General features: G+C 36.8%; 1 protein-coding gene across 1 annotated transcript in view; it reads left to right on the top strand.

The window, feature by feature from the left end:
• Positions 1–20,416, top strand: part of LRP1B (LDL receptor related protein 1B) — a 1,816,831-nt gene that overhangs the window by 1,133,477 nt on the left and 662,938 nt on the right. The window contains exons 26-28 of the mRNA XM_060178059.1: positions 9,781–9,945; positions 10,440–10,684; positions 19,271–19,402. Of these exons, the coding sequence (XP_060034042.1) occupies positions 9,781–9,945; positions 10,440–10,684; positions 19,271–19,402 (542 nt within the window). The remainder of the gene's footprint in view (positions 1–9,780; positions 9,946–10,439; positions 10,685–19,270; positions 19,403–20,416) is intronic.

The raw sequence follows: 20,416 nt of genomic DNA, 5'->3' as shown, positions 1-20,416 counted from the left end.
ATGAAAATTCTTTCTTAAATATGAGAATTCAACTCTATTGCAACACTACACTGAAGTAGTTATTTAACTTTTTCTTTTCTTTTTTAAATTATCAAATGTATGCTGTGACTTTTTCTCATGGTTGCAGGCCATAGGATCATTCTTTAGTGCAAATAGTCACAGATGTTAAATACTTCACTCTTTATAGTACTTATAAAATATATTTTATGCCATAAAATATAATAATTTTTATATTAAGACAATTATATTAAGCTTCAAACAGTTCAGTGGTGAGACTCTGATTCTTAGGGTGTTTAAAAGATAAGGCACAAGTTTATGGAGGAACAGGTCAATTGTTAAGGAACTTGTATTGTTTCAATCCTTCCTTTCTGTTCCTTTGTGAAAGAGGAGGGGAACTTGATTTGGAACTAGAAAAAGTGGATTCTGGTTCCTACTCAAACTTTTCTTTTCTGGTGTTGGGGGACATCCTCAAATGTATTTTCTTTTCTCATTTAAATTTCAATTTTTTCTTTATAAATTAAGGGTAATGAATTCGTTATTGCTTCTGTGGTGATGGTGTGAGAGATATTGTGTAATTTATATATGTGAGAATAATTTGTTGTTATTGATAAGTCAACTGTTGTGAAGCAAATTCAAAGTTCAATAAAAAGGCACCTTTATTAAAAAATATAATTTACAGAGAAACTAAGAATCCAGACCCAAAGAATAGTCAATAGATTTCTGAGACTGATTAACCTTCCTAAATCTGATGCGTTTCTTTATCATTCATTTATTTATTTATTTTATTGAAGAGGTAATAGTTTATAGTAGATTTGTTAACATGCGAGTACAATTTTTCATCTCTCCATGATTCATGACTGCAAAACATTCTCAGGGCCAATTTGGGTTTCTTTCCACCATCAAGAACCAAGACCCCAAAGACTCCCAACCTCCTCCATTTCCCTCCTTCTCCCACAATCCGTTTCTTTGCTGCAAGTATGCCACATTCAATGCAAATTTTACTTTGTGTTTTCATTTCATATTCTTATTTCTTAAATTCCACCAGTGAGTGATATCATCTGGTAGTCATCCTTCTCTTTTTAGTATATCTCACTTAACATTATCCCTTTCAGTCCCATCCAAGATGAGGTGAAAGAGATGGCTTCATAATTGTCAGTAGCTGAGTAGCATTCCATTAGGCATATAGAAAAAAATGCTATTATTCACTCATCTGTTGTTGAATTCCTTTCACCAAGTTTAGGCTATTACACATTGTGCTACTATGAACAAAGGATTCACAGATCTCTCCAGGTAGATATATTTAGTCCCTTGGTCATTTCCCCCATAATTGAATTGGTGGGTCATATGGTAGGTCCATTTCTAGCATTCTGAGAAGTCTCCAAAATAGTTATTTTGATGATGCTAATTCTTCCAATCCAGTCTCTAGTTTGCACAATTTCTACTTTGTGCATTGTCACTCATTGTCTTCTGGAATAGGAATTCAACCATAAGACAGATGCTGTATTAATTATTCTTTTTTATTAATGATTTAATAATGATTGACAAGACCATAGGATAAGAGGGGATAATTCCACACAATTCTCACCACCACAGTTCCACATCCCATCCCCTCCATTGGAAGCTTTCCTATTCTTTATCCCTCTGGGAACATGGACCCTGCATCATTTTGGGGTGCAGGAGGTGGAAGGTCTGGCTTCTGTAATTGCTTCCCCGCTGAATATGGGTATTGGCAGATCGATCCATACTCCCAGCATGTCCCTAACTTTCCCTAGTGGGGCGGGGCTCTGGAGGGGTTGGAGTCCAGAACACACTGGTGAGGTCATCTGCCCAGGGAAGTCATATTGGTGTCCTGGTAGTTCTGCAACTTGGTGGCTGAATAAGTACTAACATATAAAGCAGAACAAATTGTTTGTTTAATAATCAGGAACCTAAAGGTAAGAATATAGCAGATGAGATTTGGGGGGTCTCCATTTTGTAAAAACTAGTAGGTCTATTTTAGGTATATTCCAAGGGACTCATGACTTTACTAATTTTTTCCTGAGCTCGATGGCTAACATGTAGCTAGGTTAAAGGTATTGTCTGGGGCGATGGTGTCAGAGTTGTAAATAGGAGTAGGACAGCTTGATTTGGGCAGAGAGTAGCTCCCAAATATGTGAAATGAAATAAATATAGGAACCTGGAAACCCCGTAGGTTTGATCTGGTGCCCATATTCAGCACAGGAGCCTGTGTAACCTTCTGCATCCCTGTAGGTCTGAGCTCGCATTCTGTAGTCATAGCTTAGGAACATTCTAGGCTGTGTTTATTGCAGGACTTGTCTTCCTTAAATGGCAGAGTATGCTGACCCTACCATTGTTGACCCACATGGAGGGCATGGTACTGTAGAGGCCCACAGTAGGGTCCACAGTGTTGTTCTCATGGGAGATGTCCAGTGATAGTGCAGAGAGATCTGTTAGAGGTCTAGGCCCATCATGTCTGTTTGTGAATCCCAGGATTCCCTGACTAGGGGTGGCCTGGTAATGACCAAAAGAGCCATCATTAAAGTATGCCAGTCTCTTGCCCTTATACAGCTTTTTTTTTTTTTTTTAGTCCTTTTGTGTCTGACAAGGTTAGCGTTGGAATGATTGTGGGAAGTGAAATAGAAAGTAGGTGAGGAGGATATCTAGGTCTAAGTTGAAACTATTTAAGTACTTTATTATTACATATGGTACTTAATAAAAAGTGCCGTTTTTAGGTCTTTCTACTTGCACACTGCACTTATGGAGTCACTGGAAACTACTGTGCACTTTTACATTAAGATATTTATCTTCCCCTAACTTATAGAAACATATGCACATATGTTCTGTCACAGTGAAGGTCTGCAGGTATCTGACTTTCTCTCCCTTTCTCTGTCTTCCCCTCCTCTCTCAATTTCTCTCTGTCCTATCCAACAACAACAACAATAACAATGACGATAAACAAAGGCAACAAAAGGGAAATATTTAAAAAAAAAAAAAAAAAGTGATATCCAGAAGCAAAATATCCTCTGTGAATTGAAAATTTAGAAAGCTCTCCTGTGAGTAGGCAAAAACTGATAATGCTTTTGAGAAAGTTGATATGTTCCATTATTAATTGCTTCTGTGATGCTGTGGAAGCAATTAAGATAATTGAAATGGTAATAAAAAAGAACGGGTGAAGGAATAACACTTGTAAAATGTTGTCTGGCATAAATGATGAAAGTTCAGATGATGGTAGCAGTATCTTCCACTTTAGGAAAACATTGAAAAGTTGCTAGGTTTGATTGTCAGTATCTAATGGGATTTTTATTATAGAAAATTATGTTATAGATGATTACCATGATTAAGATATGAGACTTGTGTAAACAGATTCAAAACCCACTTTTAGTAATGAAATCTTATAGTACAAATAATAAAGATGATTTCAGGATTACTGGTTTTCTGTAAGCAGTGTATAGCTACTTTCAGAGATTTCATTTTTATCTTTTTTTTTTCTTGCCTCTAGGGTTATTGCTGGGGCTTGGTGCCTGCACCACGAATCCTCTACTCCTGAAGGCTGTTTTTTCCCATTTTTGTTGCACTTGTTGTTTTATTGTTATTGTTGTTATTGGATAAGACAGAGATAAATTGAGAGAGGAAGGGAAGACAGAGAGGGGGAGAGACAGATAGACACCTGCAGACCTGCTTCACCATTTGTGAAGCGACCCCCCCCCCCCCGCAGGTGGAGATCCAGGGGTTCTAAATGGGATCCTTACAATGGCCCTTGGACTTTGAGCCATGTACACTTAACCCACTGTGCTACTACCCAGCTCCCCATTTTTATCTTTTTACATATTTTTATTGTTAATGAATGAGATACATACAGAGAGAGAGCAGAGCAGAACACTATTCAGTTTTGGCTTGTGGTGATCCTGGGTACTGAAACTGAGGTCTCAGAACCTTGGGCATGGAAATCTTTTTCGTAACTATTATGCTATCTCCCCAGCTCAGATATATTTGTTTTTATTACATGATAAAAAGAAAGAGGAGAGACAGGCACACACCTCAGCTCTGGCATATTATTGTTTCTAGTATTGAGCTTAAGGTTTCTAAGTCTCAGGCATGCAAGTCCTATGCTCTGACTCTGAGATATCTTCCCTGCCTTCTGCATGTTTTTAAACAGTGAGCTTTTCATATGGCAGGCTGGGGACAGAGTTACAAGCACAGGACACAATCACTACAGCGTCAGAGTAATCATAAAACAAGCAGTGTTGAAAAGTAATCTAATTTAAACTCAGCTTACTAACTGAGAGCTATGTCCCAAATGGAAACAAGATTTCCCCTATTTCTCACATTATAGGAAGACATGAAAACTAATACAAACTCCAAGGATATTTAAACTTGTTTTGAAAAAATATAGTTTATTTATTTTATTTTAGAAATGTTTTTAAGTTTTTCTGTTGTCTACTGAAAATCACATTTAACTTATTTGGGAAATGTGATTTTCACAATGCTATTATCTTTCCCATTAATGACAAATTTTCTTATGGGAAGCAATGTTATTCCAAGACTATAATATATATATATATATTCAATAAAGGCTGGTTATATATAAATTAACATATGCATATCAAGAAACCTGTATACATGTAACTTATAGGGACTCAAAGATATACCTTAAGGAATAAAAAATACAGTTAAAAAACTAGCCAATAGGGAGTTGGGCGGTTAAGTGCACGTGGCACAAAGCAAAAAAACTAGCCAACAGATAATCCTATAAACTTTGTTTTTTAATATACTTTTATTTATCTATTATTGGATAGAGACAGAGAGAAATAGAGAGGGGAAGTAAAGAGATAGGGAGAGAGACAGAGAGACATCTTCAGCCCTGCTTCTGTGCTTGTGAAGCTTTTTCCCCTGAAGGTGGGCACCCAGGGGCTCGAACCTGGGTCCTTGTGCACTGTAATGTGTGCACTTAACCAAGTGTACCCCTACCTGGCTCCCATCCTTTGCCTATAAACTTTGCTTATAATGACAAAATAAAAACACACCGTCCAGTTACTGTGCTCCCATAGCATAGCTGATGACCACAGCAACAACAAAAACCTAGGTTTTAACAAGGTTTCCATGAAAGACATCTGCATCATGAAAGATTCCCAAAGCAATCAAAGACTTAGTGGACTTGCATGTACCAAAGAAGTCTTTGAATGAACTGCTTTGCTTCCCCAGTATAAATTCACTGGTCTCTATATTATATTATAAAACCTATTTGCTACCATGTCACATCCCTTCAACATACTGACCCAGTTTCTCAAATGACAAGCTATCCTGAGATGGTAAATTGGAAATCTTAGGGAGAAGTAATTTTTCTTTCCTTCTAGCTTAAGGTAATGCACTTATTGCTAAGGTGACCCAAAAGAATACTTGTGTCTCTGCTAAGCCTCAAACTTATTATTAGGGAGTAACAAGTACCAAGGGATTTAGGATCTACAGTGCACTTTCATTCTTGAATGTTCATTGTCTTTATTCGTGAGCATCCATTCCATGTTTCTTTCGTCTTATTACGAGTATTTCACTTTCATTTCTACAATAGCCTGACTCTGCTAAGACAATTGCAACTGGTCAAAAGAGACATAATAATTATGATGATTAGCAAGAACTAAAAATTATAGATAAGTAAGCAATTTTTTTTGTCAAAATCATTTATTTTCACCTTCTGCAGCTGGACCTGATAGAAGATAATGGCTCTTTCATGCCTGCAATAGCACAAATTGTTCATGGTCCATTGACCCAATATAATCCTGATACAGACTAACCCATGAATTCAGGAACTATAGAATGAGTAGGCTGGAGTGTCTTTTTTAAAGTAATTGTGAGTGAACATTTCCAAATACTCATAAGAAGTAATATTAAGTCTTTGTATACTTGTAGGAATAATATAATCACTGAAATGCTAATACATATTAAGGTTAAAAGGAAAGTAATAAAGAAAAAATGATTCTTTGAAAATATCACATTGTAAAGTGTACAAAGAATACTTCAAATTTTATAAAACAATGAGCCTTGAAATCAACCTTTAAAATAGATTATACACTCTTCTATGCCAGGGTTAAGAACGTTTTTTAGGGATTTAATTCTAGAACATGTAATTTTATAAAACATGATGAAACTCCTTCACCTGAATTACTGGAAGATTAGGACCACAGTGATCATGACAGAAAGAAACATTTTAACACTATCATGTTTGGCCATGGGAAAAAAAGGACCACTTATTTTAGAATTCTGAAAATTGTCTGAAACCATATTCATTTTTTTTTTTTTTTTGTGCACTGGAAACATGTATTTGAGAGCCCATGGTGCTTATTTCTGGTAAATTTACAAGAAAAAAAAAAAGAATACAGAATTGCAGGGTCAGTAAAATACATATTGGAATTGTTGAAAACCACAAATGCAACATTAGGTAGAGTTACAAGAGAGGGCAACAAAATAGCTCACTTGGATAGTGTGCTGCTTTGCCATATGTGTGACCCAGGCTTGAGCCAGACACCCAGCACGTTGAGGGATGGGCCCCACCACATTTGATACTGTAGTCTCTTGCACTCTTTATCTCTGTGTGTGTCTCTTCTCTCCCCAACAACAATGAATCAATTATATATTTTCCTTTAAAATACATATTTATTTAAAAATATATATCTTGGGAGTCGGGCTGTAGCGCAGCGGGTTAAGCACAGGTGGTGCAAAGCACAAGGACCCGCATAAGGATCCCGGTTCGAACCCCGGCTCCCCACCTGCAGGGGAGTCGCCTCACAGGCGGTGAAGCAGGTCTGCAGGTGTCTATCTTTCTCTCCCCCTTTCTGTCTTCCCCTCCTCTCTCCATTTCTCTCTGTCCTATCCAACAATGACAACAACAATAATAACCACAACAATAAAACAACAGGGCAACAAAAGGGAATAAATAAATAAAATAAATATTAAAAAATATATATATATATCTTAAATATATATGTTAAGATATATATTTTTAAAATATATAGTTAGTTATGAGACATTGATTCTCTGTTAATTAAAGCCGGCGTAAGACATGTTTCAATGTCTTGGACCTGTGATTGTGAAATCCTGACTTGTCCAGATCTAGGCATGAATTAACAACAGAAAACAAATCTATGATTCTCAAATTCACTATTTTCAGAGATTATTTTTTAAATATTTATTCCCTTTTGTTGTTCTTGTTGTTTTATTGTTGTATTATTATTGTTGTTATTGATGTCATTGTTGTTGGATAGGACAAAGAGAAATGGAGAGGGGAGGGGAAGACAGAGGGGGGAGAGAAAGACAGACACCTGCAGACCTGCTTCACTGCCTATGGAGCAACTCCCCTACAGGTGGAGCTGGGGGCTCGAACCTGGATCCTTATGCTGGTCCTTGCACTTTGCACCAGTGCGCTTAATCCACTGTGCTACCGCCCAACTCCCCAGAGATCATTTTTACTAATCTTTTTCAAACTTGAAGATCTTTCTACTTCACTTTGTTTGTCAAGAGAATCACCATAAATTTGACTGATATTATGTGGGTCATGTTTTTATTTTAAACCTTATTTTTAATGCTGAACTTAAAGAAAAACTGAGAAATAACAACTTTGTGTTAATAAAAAGAAATGTGCATCTAAATTTAAACTTCGAGTGAGACACATAATTCATTCTCTATTTAGTGTTCTCAAAAAAGATACTCAGCTCCTGCTTTGACTGCCAGCTTTATGTTAATTCACTTTTGGTCCATTTTCTGTTTGACTAGAAATATAGTAAATGATTATAGATGTTTTCTTTTTTATATATTTGTTTATTTTCCCTTTTGTTGCCCTTGTTGTTTTATTGTTGTAGTTATTGTTGTTGTTATTGATGTCATCGTTGTTGGATAGGACAGAGAGTAATGGAGAGAGGAGGGGAAGACAGGGAGAGAGAGAGATACCTGCAGACCTGCTTCACCGCTTGTGAAGTGACCCCCCGGTATGTGGGGAGCCAGGGGGCTTGAACCGGGATCCTTAGTCAGTCCTTGCGCTTTGTGCCACATACACTTAACCCGCTGGCTACTTCCAGACTCCCAAGTTTGTTTGTTTGTTTGTTTGTTTGTTTGTTTAAAGGTAAACTACATATAGCTGTAAAGAAAGGCAGCATCTGGGGAGATGGCTCAGCTGGTAGAATACAGGGCTGAGTATCTGAGACTTCAGTTCGGTTCTCTCTCGCACATGAAAGAAACAAAAAAATACTAATACTAACAGAAAAGAAAAAAAAACAGAAAGAAAAAAACGTATTTTTATCAATAGCTTCCCCATTCCTCACCAAGAATTTGCCAGTATTGATAGAGAATTGAACAGTTTACTGGAATGTCACTTTCTCTGTGCTTCTTTGCACTCTGCCTTCCCAAGTCTCCAGGCTGCCTACTGGGCTCTCCTGCAGAAGAGGTTCCTCTTTGTTGATTACCAGTCAGGCTGCTGCTACTATACCAGATGTTGCCCCTTTGTTATTTTATTTAGTAACATGACATTTAAAAGTAAGGCCCTAACAGCACGGAAACAGAAGTTAAACTGTCCAGCTTCCCATCTCCATTTGCCACTTACTAGCTATATAGCCCTAGACAAATAATTTAACTTCTTCAAGCACCTTGTTTTCTCATCTGTAAATATAGATAATTTTAGCAGCGTCCTAGTGGTCAATCAAATGAGGTCATTATAGCAAAGCACTGAAAACAATACTTGGCATAGAGTTCGCACTCAAAAATATGACCTCGCGTCATAGTGACTGTAGGGTTGTGTGGCTGTATTATATAATCACTGTAGAAACAAACAGCAGCAGTTTAGGGCATTGCCAATTAACTACAACCATCTAACTGCCTTAGGAATTAAAAGCACAACATGAAGCACTTAGTGCCTAGTGTGCAGAACAGTTTGTGCACTGCAGATTCAGTCTCACAAGCAGCATTTGACAAAAACATTTAAAAAAGTAAAAGAAAAGAAAAGGAATAATCCTTAACATATAAATAGGAGCATTTCAACAATGGCATACTAGTATAAAATATGAAGCGTTTTATTCCCTCTTGCGTCCTCTCTACATTCTCTGCCTTAAAACTCCATTCATATGGCTTTGAGTAACACCTCCATAGTGATAACTTCCAGTTTCATGGCCTGGCTGTTATAAATGTAAGTCTCAAGCTGACATACTACTTAACTTCTTGCTCACCTTCTTTATGATTTCTTGAAATATTCTTCATACCACTGCCCTTATCCTTCAGATTCAGTATAAAGATCCCCTGTAATGTTTTCTTTTTTTTTTTTCTTTCCCCAAGCATTGATCCCTGACTTGCTATCCTCTCTTGTAACAGAACTTTTCTCCAAATGTCTCACAAGCTGTGCCAGAAAATAGCTCACCTGCACAATGTGCCTTCTTAGCCATGCGTGTGAACCAGGTTTAAGCTTGACCCTCACCACACTAGAGGAAGCTTTGTGCTGTAGTGTCTTTCCTTCACTATATCTTCCTCTCAGAAAAAAATGGGGGGAAAAAGGTGGGGGGTGGGCATTGATATATAGCAGTAAAGTCCTATTGAAGGCAAAAAATAAGTGTATTACAATCTATCATGAATTCTCATGCATGTCCTGAGTCCATATCCTCCACTGGACTCTAAGCCCCATCGCAGTTAATACTTACCTGGCTTTCTCGTGTCTATTTACATGGTCAGTGCCTAGCAAAGAGTAGAATTCATTAATTATGTGTGAAATGAATGACCAAAGCGTGAATATTACTTTTTTTTTTTCAGGCTCCTTTTCTGGACAGATTGGGATGCCAATTTCCCTCGCATCGAATCTGCCTCTATGAGTGGATCTGCAAGAAAAACCATCTACAAAGATATGAAAAGTGGTGCTTGGCCGAATGGACTCACAGTGGATCACTTTGAAAAAAGAATTGTTTGGACAGATGCCAGGTTTACAAATAAATATTATTTATTTGTTTTTTAATGTCTTAAATTATCTTTATTTATTAATTTGGATAGAGACAGCCAGTAATTGAGAGGGAAGGGAGTGATAGAGGGGGAGAAAGACAGAGAGACACCTGTGAAGCTTTCCCCCTGCAGGTGGGTGCCGGGGGCCCAAACCCTGGTCCTTGCACACTGTAGCATGGGCGCTCACCCAGATGCACCACCACCCAACCCCTATTTATGTTTTCTTTCTTTTGCATTTTATCTTGCTTTCCTCACACAACTTTCACACCAAGCATGCCCAACATGCATGAATCCTGTAAATGCACACTGAAACTAATAGTGCCATTTGTTTTTATTGCGGTGGTAGGAATTTTCTGGTCTTTTACATTTACTCTATAAATGCAATGTTTTTCTCTTTCATATGTCTGAGCAATACCATCATGTCACTGGTCTCCTTGAATATATATAAAGTTACTAATGCATTTACCTTTCTGTAGGTCAGATGCTATTTATTCAGCCCTCTATGATGGAACTGGCATGATAGAAATCATTCGAGGTCACGAATACCTTTCTCATCCTTTTGCTGTATCTCTGTACGGAAGTGAAGTCTATTGGACAGATTGGAGGACCAATACATTGTCCAAAGCCAACAAGTGGACCGGGCAGAATGTCAGTGTGATTCAGAAAACCAGTGCACAGCCATTTGATCTTCAGATTTACCATCCCAGTCGTCAGCCACAAGGTAAGTTTTTACTGTGCATTAATTATTCTCCCAAAAGCTATTCTGTTTTTGTCAAAACAGTGTAGTATTTCGACTATAAAATAACTGTGTTTTAAATATGTTTGTGAATTTTATGATGAAAGTTGTTCTGGTTATTTATTTTTTTAACTACTTCACTGTTTTCCTTTCCTTTGTGTTTCTACTCCAGTATTTTTTGTTTGTTTTGTTTTTTACCTCTGGGTTATTTTTTTATATTTATTTATTTTCCCTTTTGTTACCCTTGTTGTTTAACATTGTTGTGGTTATTGATGTCATTATTGCTGGATAGGACAGAAAGAAATGGAGAGAGGAGGGGAAGGCAGAGAGGGGAAGAGAAAGACAGACACCTGCAGACTTGCTTCAAGGCTTGTGAAGTGACTCCCCTTCAGGTGGGTAGCCGGGGGCTCGAACCAGGATCTTTATACCGGTCTTTGTGCTTTGCGCCACGTGCGTGTGCTTAACCCGCTGTGCCACAGCCCGACTCCTTACCTCTAGGTTTATCACAAGGACTTGGTGCTGGCCCTATGAATCTACCACTCCCAACAGCCATCTTTCCTATTTTTTTTCTTCCCTAATTTATTTGATAGGATAGAAAGAAATTGAGAGTGTATAGGGAGAATAGGGAGAAAGACGGACATCTACAAATCTGCTACACCACACATGAAGCAGCTGAGGAGTGGGGACTGGAACCCAGATCCTTGTGCACTGAACTAGATGTGCCACTGCCCACCTCCTGTACACTAGAGTCTTTATTTCAAAAGAATATTGCTATATATCATGAAATATGCCATATTTTTAATGTATAGAAGCATCCACCTTGGTTTTGTGATTCTTTTGTTCTTCATTCAATATTTGTTGAATTTCAAAGTGCTTTCTTTCTTTTTCTTACTTTCCTTCCACATAGGGTACTATGGCCATTAGGCAGAATTGCAGTGTATCTACTTATACCTGCTATTTGACTCTGCCTCACTATGATATGTACCATAGCCTGTGGGAATCTCATCCCTATTCAATTAATGTTCTTTTTATTAGTAGCATATTTTTATCTAAGACATGATACTCAAGAGGGAAAGCTATTTTTTCCAGGGAATAAATGTTCTCCTCTCCGTTTCTCAGTGTAGAGTAAGTAGATCTCCAAATCCACGGCATCTCTCGACTTAGTGCACCGTAAACCATGCATTCTTATTTTTAGTAGTTTAAAGATTGCTATGAGAGAGAAACCCATAACACAGTTAGCTATGGTATATGATGGTGCCTGAGATAGAAAGTGGGTCCTCAGGCGTGCAAACATTGAGCATTATGTTGTGTTGAACTATTTTGCCAGTCATCAGCTTTATTTGAATGTTAAAATGACATCTTTTAGATATGACTAAAAAATAACTAGAACTAACCACCTTTGTGGTTAATGAACCTCTATATCAATTCCTTGTCTTTTTTTCTATGGGTGAAAATGGTCATTCTCCCTTGATACTGTTTCTTCTGCCATGATATCCTCATCTGTAAATTTCCCGTGCCATCTCTCTAACATAGTCTGACTTAACCTAGTTTTCTTTCTAGATACACTGAATTTCTAATTTTCAGCTTCTGTATATAATTGATTTTCTTTTGTCCTATACTCTGGACTGTTAGAAATTCCTTTAGTTTTATTCCTATAATCCTTAATTCCGACATCCTATAAATCAGCAGTCTGAGGACATTGAAGTGGAAAAATATAGCCAACCCATTTTTACACTTTAAAGGAATTCACTAAATAAATTGAAATAAGGTAATGAAACATGATTCTGACCTTGTACTAATATAAAGAATGTACTAGTATAAGTAAGAACATATTCTTTGAAAATTTTCCTTAATATGAAGTACTATTTGGTCAAAAGCAAAACCATGTGTATGAAAAATACACATTTATAAGATAGGATTGGCTTTACTTTTGATAAATGGAAAAAATATTTACAAATATGTTCTTATAATCCAAAAATTTAGATGGCCAATATTTTGGAAGAGCTGCAAGTTTTATATTTAGGGTAATTTAAAAGGCTTGGACAATAAAAACATAGCTCAGGTGTAGGTATTGAATCGTTCTCTCTCTCAAAATACAATCAATGTTTTTCCAACTTGGTACTTTTGTCTCATGAAAAGCTCTTAAGTTCTGGCTCACATATATGAGCATCGTGCTGTTGCTGAAGCTGGGACCTCTGGAGTGATGAAATAGTCTGGTGATTGGGGTGACATGAGTGGTTTATATATAAAGTACATAGTTACTAAAGTAGAAATGAAACTGAAAAGTGGGAAATCGCAGATATATCAGGTAGTTATGGCATCTCCTATGCAGGGCATAAAAAGTTTAAAAGGAGGAGGACACAAAATAGTTATTTTATTGTGATAGATTGTATAGAAACAAGACAAAATTTTCAGTACAAAAGTTACTAGGATTTCATATATAATTTACTATAGTTTCACACTGGTGACATTTTAATCCCCATAATGCTTTTGGAGTATTTAGAAACATTTATTCTCATTGATTGGATTGATGTTTGAGTACTTTAATCTAAATTATTTTTTATGTCTATGGTGTGTATTGGAAATTTGTAAATGTAGTTGATACTTGAGAGTCATCTGTTGGCTAAATATATAGGTCAATGCTGCTACATAATATATACATATATAATGTATATAACATATGTAAATGCTATTATGTAAATAATTAGTTATGTATACTGACGTGGTGTATGTCACTTTTATAATAGGCAAGAACACCAAAATTATGAGTTTTCCTTTAAACTGAAAGTGAACAGTTTTCATTTATGAAGTCATCTAGCTGAAATACATTTTTAGTAATACACGCATAGTAACTCAGTACATTTTGCACATGTTAAAAATAACGACAAGAATCACTTTCATAGTAAGCCCTTTTGAGCTATATGTTAGTTTCTGTTTATATAATGAGATCTGAACTTGCATAAATAAATATTAAGTGTCAGTTGTGCTGTTTCTTTAAACTGTCTCTTGGTTGGACTGGTTAGGGATTCGTTTAGAATGGAGAGTGTCTGTATCTCTAGAGGCATGGTTCTCCCTTCTCCCCCATGGGGGACAGTGGAATCTCCTTAGAAAAGACCTTGGCATCCACTATAACTGTAACTCCCTCATGCCCATCTGTGATTGGGCAGGTGGTGAGGGACTTCTTTACCACAGGACCACAAACAGAAGAATGGCTGGAGGGGGCCAGAGAAAGAGGCATTGAGAAAATTATAGATAAGGGAATCATCAGTCATGTTGTGGAAGGAAATATCTCCTGATTCATAGTCCGGGAAAATCCCAACCTGACAGGGAGGTTCTGCCAACAGGAGAGGGGTCCTGAGTGGGGTGAGGGCCCAGTACCCATTTCCATATAGTTCCACAGCCCAAAACCCATTTTCTGGAGTCAAGGGATCAGATCCTTTCTTCACCACATTCTCTCTACGTACTCCAATAGCCCAGTCAGTCCTGTTGCCCCCCTCCACCTCCCAGTAATGTGTCCCTGAGGTGAAGGTCTCACAGCCACACACACAAGGCCAGGAGTCAAATCTCTCTAGTTTCTCAGGTAGTTACTGAAAAGAATCCTCCAGTCGGACAGATTTTGAATCTTCATATAAAAATAGGTGAGGATCCAGTGTCTGGATCCAGAGTCACATCAACTAGACAAAAAAAAGAAAAAGAGAATTTGAACCTCAGTAAATGTTAGAGGTTACAGAACCTAGTCCAGAGCGCTGTTCTAGAAGTTAGCCTGTTTTCTGAGGAGGACAGCTCTTTGGCCTGCTCACTTGTCTCAATTTCCCTCTTCCATCAACAGAGGGCAAAGTATTAGTTGATTGTCTGCAGTAATTAATGGTACCCTGTCACAGGGGAGCTTGTCTCCTAGTCATCTTCCAAGGGCCCTCTAAATACCTCAAAGAAAATGTCCAGCTCCAAATAAAAGACTCTGGTGTGGGTGGGTTGGCAGAGTACAGGTCCTGGAAGAGGATGACAGAGGACCTAGTGAAGGCTGTATTGTTATGTGGAAAACTGAGAAATTTTATGCATGTACAAGCTATTGTATTTGCTGTCAACTGTAAAACATTAATCCTCCAATAAAGAAATAAAAAAAGAAAATAAATATTAAGTGTTTGATTATTGTGACTTTGCAATACTTAGGTATATTATCTTTAAGAGAGGCTTTCTTAATATAATATTTATAAATCTCTACACTGTTTTACCTTGTCTACACTTGTGGATAATACTACACAAACTCTCTTAGTACTTACGTCTTATATGGTCATTTAATCTTTTCCTAACACTATTTTATCTACCTAACCAGCTTAGAAAAATATCTGAACAATAAAATTCACTTATTTATTTCAAATATAGATTGTCAGTTCTTTATAATAACAATACCAATAGTATACCAGCTATCATTAGTTGATGTGCAATTAACTAGTTTTATGGGGTAAAGAGTTTAAAAGTAAAGTAATAGTAAGTTATTTGTGCAACCTTTAATAGATAAGTGATGCTTATCAGTTGTCTGACTTCAGGAAAGTGGACCCTGAGTTTTTATACTTTAATTAACCACCAAGCCATACAGATAGAAGATACTGGGTTTATGCTTAATTAGCTTTTCCTAAGACTTATATATCACATCACCAGAGGGCAGTAGAGAGTCATGTTTGTTGACCTTCCTATGGTACGAAGGAATTCTGAATGGAGGTCACAAGCTAGAAAGGGAGCAAAATAAAATAACAACTAGAGTCAACAAAATTATGGATTAACTTTGCGTGTAAGAATATAGTAGACATACATTTAAAAGTAGTCAAGTGTAGTTCTAAGAACACACTGAAATTAACTGAGTTCAATTAACGTCTGATCATTTAGTAGCCTTGATACCTGAGGCAAATTAACTTCTAAGGCCTGTTGATCACATTTTCATATTGCTGAATCTAAAATTTTGGAGGAAATAAATAGAAACAAGATTGGATAGCAATCTGATCATTAGGAGTTTTGGTGGGTTTTTGTTGGTTTGGTTTGGTTTTTGTTTTCTACCATAGCACTACTCAGCTGTGCCTTATGGTGGCACTGAATATTGAACCTGGAATTTAGGATGCCTCAGGGAGGTAAGCTTTTTGCATAACCTTTAAGCTGTCTCTCTCAGCCCTTGATTTTCTATTTTTATTCACTAAGATAAATAATTTCACTTATCTGAAATATGACTATGCCACAGAACTACCTGAAAGGCTCATTAAATTACAAATATATATCATATATATGCATACATAAATAATTACACAAAGTAAGATATAAAACTGAATTTCTCATGTTGTAAAGTACAAAATTTCATGACTACATTACATTGTAGTACAAATATTACTACAGATATTAAGCTACAAAGTCAATGCACATTTTTTCTTTAATCTGTATATAACATTTTGATAGCTTTGCTTTTGGAAAGTATTTTAGTATTCTATCACAGTGTTGCAATATAGCTGGTATGATTTTGGGCTAAACGTTGTAAAATTCAAAATGAAATCTAAGTACCTATTATTGATCTGTTATAGATCATCCTCTTAATTCCCATGAGAATAGTATGTCCTATGTCAATGCTGTTGTTGTTTAAGATTTATTTCATTTCCATGAGATATAGTTTCATAGAGACAGAGAAACCAGAACACCTCTCTGGCACTGGCCACACAGGGGATCAAATTGGGAGGTTCAGGCATGCAAGTTCTGCTTTCTACCAGCAGAGTTAATTTCCCCAAAGCTTCTAAAGAAAATTCCTCTCATCCGTCCTCTTTCTCTTTCTTGTATTCCTCCATATTCTTTTTTCCCCCTCATCTTCTGATTTTTCAAGTCTTGTAAATACCCAGCATTCTCTTTGCCACAGCTGGTTATCTCTCATTTCTCCAACTGTACCGATGCTTGTTTCTAATGCCCTCTCTCCTATAGCATATTTTCTCTTCATAATATTCACATGTATGTTCTGTTTTTCTAACCTACAGTAAGGGCAGTGTAAGAATAACTGCCACTTACAGAATAGAGAGATTTATACTCTTGAAGAAATCTCTAAAGACTTGAGATATAGCACCATTTGGGAATATCAGAGCACTGAGGGAAGTTATGGTACTGTGGACAGTCTCTCTCTCTCTCTCTCTCTCTCTCTCCGAGTAAAAAAAGTAACCTTGAGCCCTTGAGCAGTGGAATTCTGTATGCATGAGGGTAAGTCTGCAAAGAGAGAAGGAAAAAGAAATGATCATAGAAATCTCTAAATCTTAACTTTTGTAATAGTTTTGTACATAGGTGATTTTTTTTTTTGCAAAATTGAGTTTCATTCTTTCTAAATGTAATCAAATGCTAAGATACAGATGATCTTTATTATCTTGCAGAGAAGGTAGAAGCCTTACTGAATATTTATCAAACTGGGCTAATTTCATATATCCTCTGCGATTTTATTATATCCCATTGATTAAATTTATATTATGTGTGTTTAAAGCTCTTTGAAACTGCTATTAATATTCTGAGCTATAAATCTGTATGTTAAAAAGATATTGGTTGAAAGCTTATGATGGTATTAGAAGTGTAACCAGCTTCTTTATGCTTAAATTCATTAGTCTGATTCTTGAAATGTTAGTTCACTTTATAGGAGTTCTAAAAATGATTTAAGAGAATTATTTATTTATTTAAATTATGGAGATGGGAAGGATTAAACCTGGGACTTCAGAGCCTCATTTTGTTATCTCCTTCACCCCACTGCCACTTTTTAAAAAATATATATATATATTTATTTATTCCCCTTTTGTTGTCCTTGTTGTTTTATTGTTGTAGTTATTATTATTGTTGTGATTGATGTCGTCATTGTTGGATAGGACAGAGAGAAATGGAGAGAGGAGGGGAAGAAAGAGGGGGAGAGTAAGAGAGACACCTACAGACCTGCTTCACTACTTGTGAAGCGACTCCCTTGCAGGTGGGGAGCCAAGAGCTCGAACCAGGATCCTTATACCTGTCCTTGTGCTTTGTACCGTGTGCGTGCGCTTAACCCAGTGTGCTACCATCCAACTCCCAAGAGAATTATTATTGATCCACTTATATTTAAACCTTATCTAGAGAGCATGATGATAGAATAAGAAAATATCAATGAAGGCAAAATTTAATATTTCATTTTAAATTTCAACATATCATAAGTTATATAGTGGACCTTAGTAAGCATGTAAGAACACATTTTAGCCACAGGATCAGTTAATAGCAATAATAATCAATTAATAGAAAAAAATGAAGATGTCTTAATAATAAAGAAAGCAAACACTTCTTCACTAGACCTTTAATGGGGGAGGTGAAGAAATTCCTTGAACTAAACTTAGGTGTGTATAATTGCAAGAGAAATCTCCTAGGATATAGAAACCATTAAGAATAATATGTTCAAGGGGGCCAGCTAAGTGCACATGGCCCAAAGCACAAGGACTGGTGTCAGGATCCCAGTTCAAGCCCCTGGTTCCACACCTTCAGGGGGCTCGCTTCACTAGCAGTGAAGCAGGTCTGCAGGTGTCTTCTCTCCTCCTCTCTTTCAACCCCTCCTCTCTCAAGTTCTCTTTATCCTATCAGGCAAGAGCAACCAAAACAACAACAAGGGAAACAAAATGGAAAAAAAAAAAAATGGCCTCTAAGAACAGTGGATACATAGTGCAGGCACCATGAAAAAAAAAAAAAAAGAAAAGAAAAGAAAAAGAATAGTAGGTTCAGGCAAGAAGGAAGTTTGTTATGCCTTTTACTCAGGTTCAAGACCAGCCCTGACTTCACTGACGGAAGCTTCAGTTCCATGGTCTGTCTCTCATAACAAACAATCTTTGTGAACGGTTAGGAATGTAATAGTCCATTAAAACTCCCAATACCTGAATTCTTATTCTTCTTCTTTTTTATTTATAAAAAGGAAACATTGACAAAACCATAGGATAAGAGGGATACAACTCCACACAATTCTCACCACCAGATCTACGTATTCCCTCCCCTCCCCTGATAGCTTTCTTATTCTTTATCCCTCTGGGAGTATGGACCCAAAGTCATTATGGGATACAGAAGGTGGAAGGTCTGGCTTCTGTAATTGCTTCCCCGCTGAACATGGGCATTGACTGGTTAATCCATACTCCCAGCCTGTCTCTCTCTTTCCCTAGAAGGATGGGGCTCGGGGGAAGTGGAGCTCCTGGACACATTGGTGGGGTTGTCAATACCTGCCAATACCTGAATTGTATAGGTGTAGGTCTACCTGTATTTATTATCACTAAAATTAGTAACTACTGTTTCTCAAAATGATTCCCTAGAATTCTTCACTTCTCTGGCAATAGGACACACATAATTCATCTTAGAAGAAAATGAAAGAGTTATCTTGGAAAAGGAAACTGTTTTTATTAATGTAATTGCTGTGTGTGATTGTCTATTATCCTCATATTAATCACCACTGGATTGGGTGCTGAGTACCTCACTCTGAATCATTAAACGAATAACCCTTGTCAAGCTCAGAGGCTTCTGACTAGATTCTTCCTTCTTTGCTGTTAATATTTCACTGTGTAATTGCAGCTCCCAATCCCTGTGCAGCTAATGATGGCAAAGGCCCCTGCTCGCACATGTGTCTGATCGATCATAACAGGAGTGCTGCTTGTGCCTGTCCCCATTTGATGAAGCTTTCTTCTGACAAGAAGACCTGCTATGGTAAATGTTTGATAGTTCTTATCTCAAATCCAAGCTGAATTCTCTCAAGTTGTATGAACATCCATATTTCCTCCTTAAGCAGAAGAAAGTTTTAACATTCCTGAAACATCTGTGGTGCTACTATTTCCAGATTCTAATGATGATTCCTCTGCTTTTAGAAAGACTGACAAATTCTTTAAATATGTGATCTGCTGCATTTTGCTATTTATTACCTTATCACTTCTTCCCCTGTCCCCTCCCACCCCCCACCCTAGGGAACTTTCTTATTTGGTGTGTTGGTAGCATTTATCTCTACAACACAGGAAGATTTGTAAGTGAAAGTGCATTATCAAAAAATGTTGATGTAGTAACTTTCATAACAAAGAGGTACTTAACAACCTAAATCTCCTATTACTCTTGGAAAGTCATTTTAGCCTGTTATTTGTGCAGGAGATTATCAACTTGAAGATGGGGAATAGAGTAAAATGTGTAGGTTGGAAAGATTTTTTGAAATATTTATATGACATGTTTAACTAAAAGTGATATAATTTATGAACAAAAATCGGACAGTGGATTCTTTCATTCTTTTTTTAAAAATCAGTATTTTTATTTGCAAAATAATTTTAAGGACAGGAAAATGTACTCATCAAATCTTAGCTCAAAAATGTAAACACATATTACTTTAAATTTTTATCATAATGAAATGTCTCAAGTAAAAATTGCAACTCCAAGAGAATAATGAATACCTGTGACGTCATTTCTATAAGCTAGTGGGGAAAATATGTACTTATGGAAATAAAAATAGCATAACATCTCACATTATGTCAGTTACTACAATTTACAATAAAAACATATAAAAGTACGCTTTTACGTTTTGAATTTTTTTTTCTTTTTTGCCTCCAGGGTTATCACTGGGGCTAGGTACCCTAATTACAAATCCACTGCTCCTGGAGGCCATTTTTTTGTTGTCATTATTGTTATTACTGGGTAGGACAGAGAGAAATCCAGAGAGGAGGGGAAGACAGAGAGGGGGAG

The sequence above is a fragment of the Erinaceus europaeus genome, chromosome 18 (assembly GCF_950295315.1).
Source record: "Erinaceus europaeus chromosome 18, mEriEur2.1, whole genome shotgun sequence".
Lineage (NCBI taxonomy): Eukaryota > Metazoa > Chordata > Mammalia > Eulipotyphla > Erinaceidae > Erinaceus > Erinaceus europaeus.
This window is presented reverse-complemented; position numbering and strand designations above follow the sequence as displayed.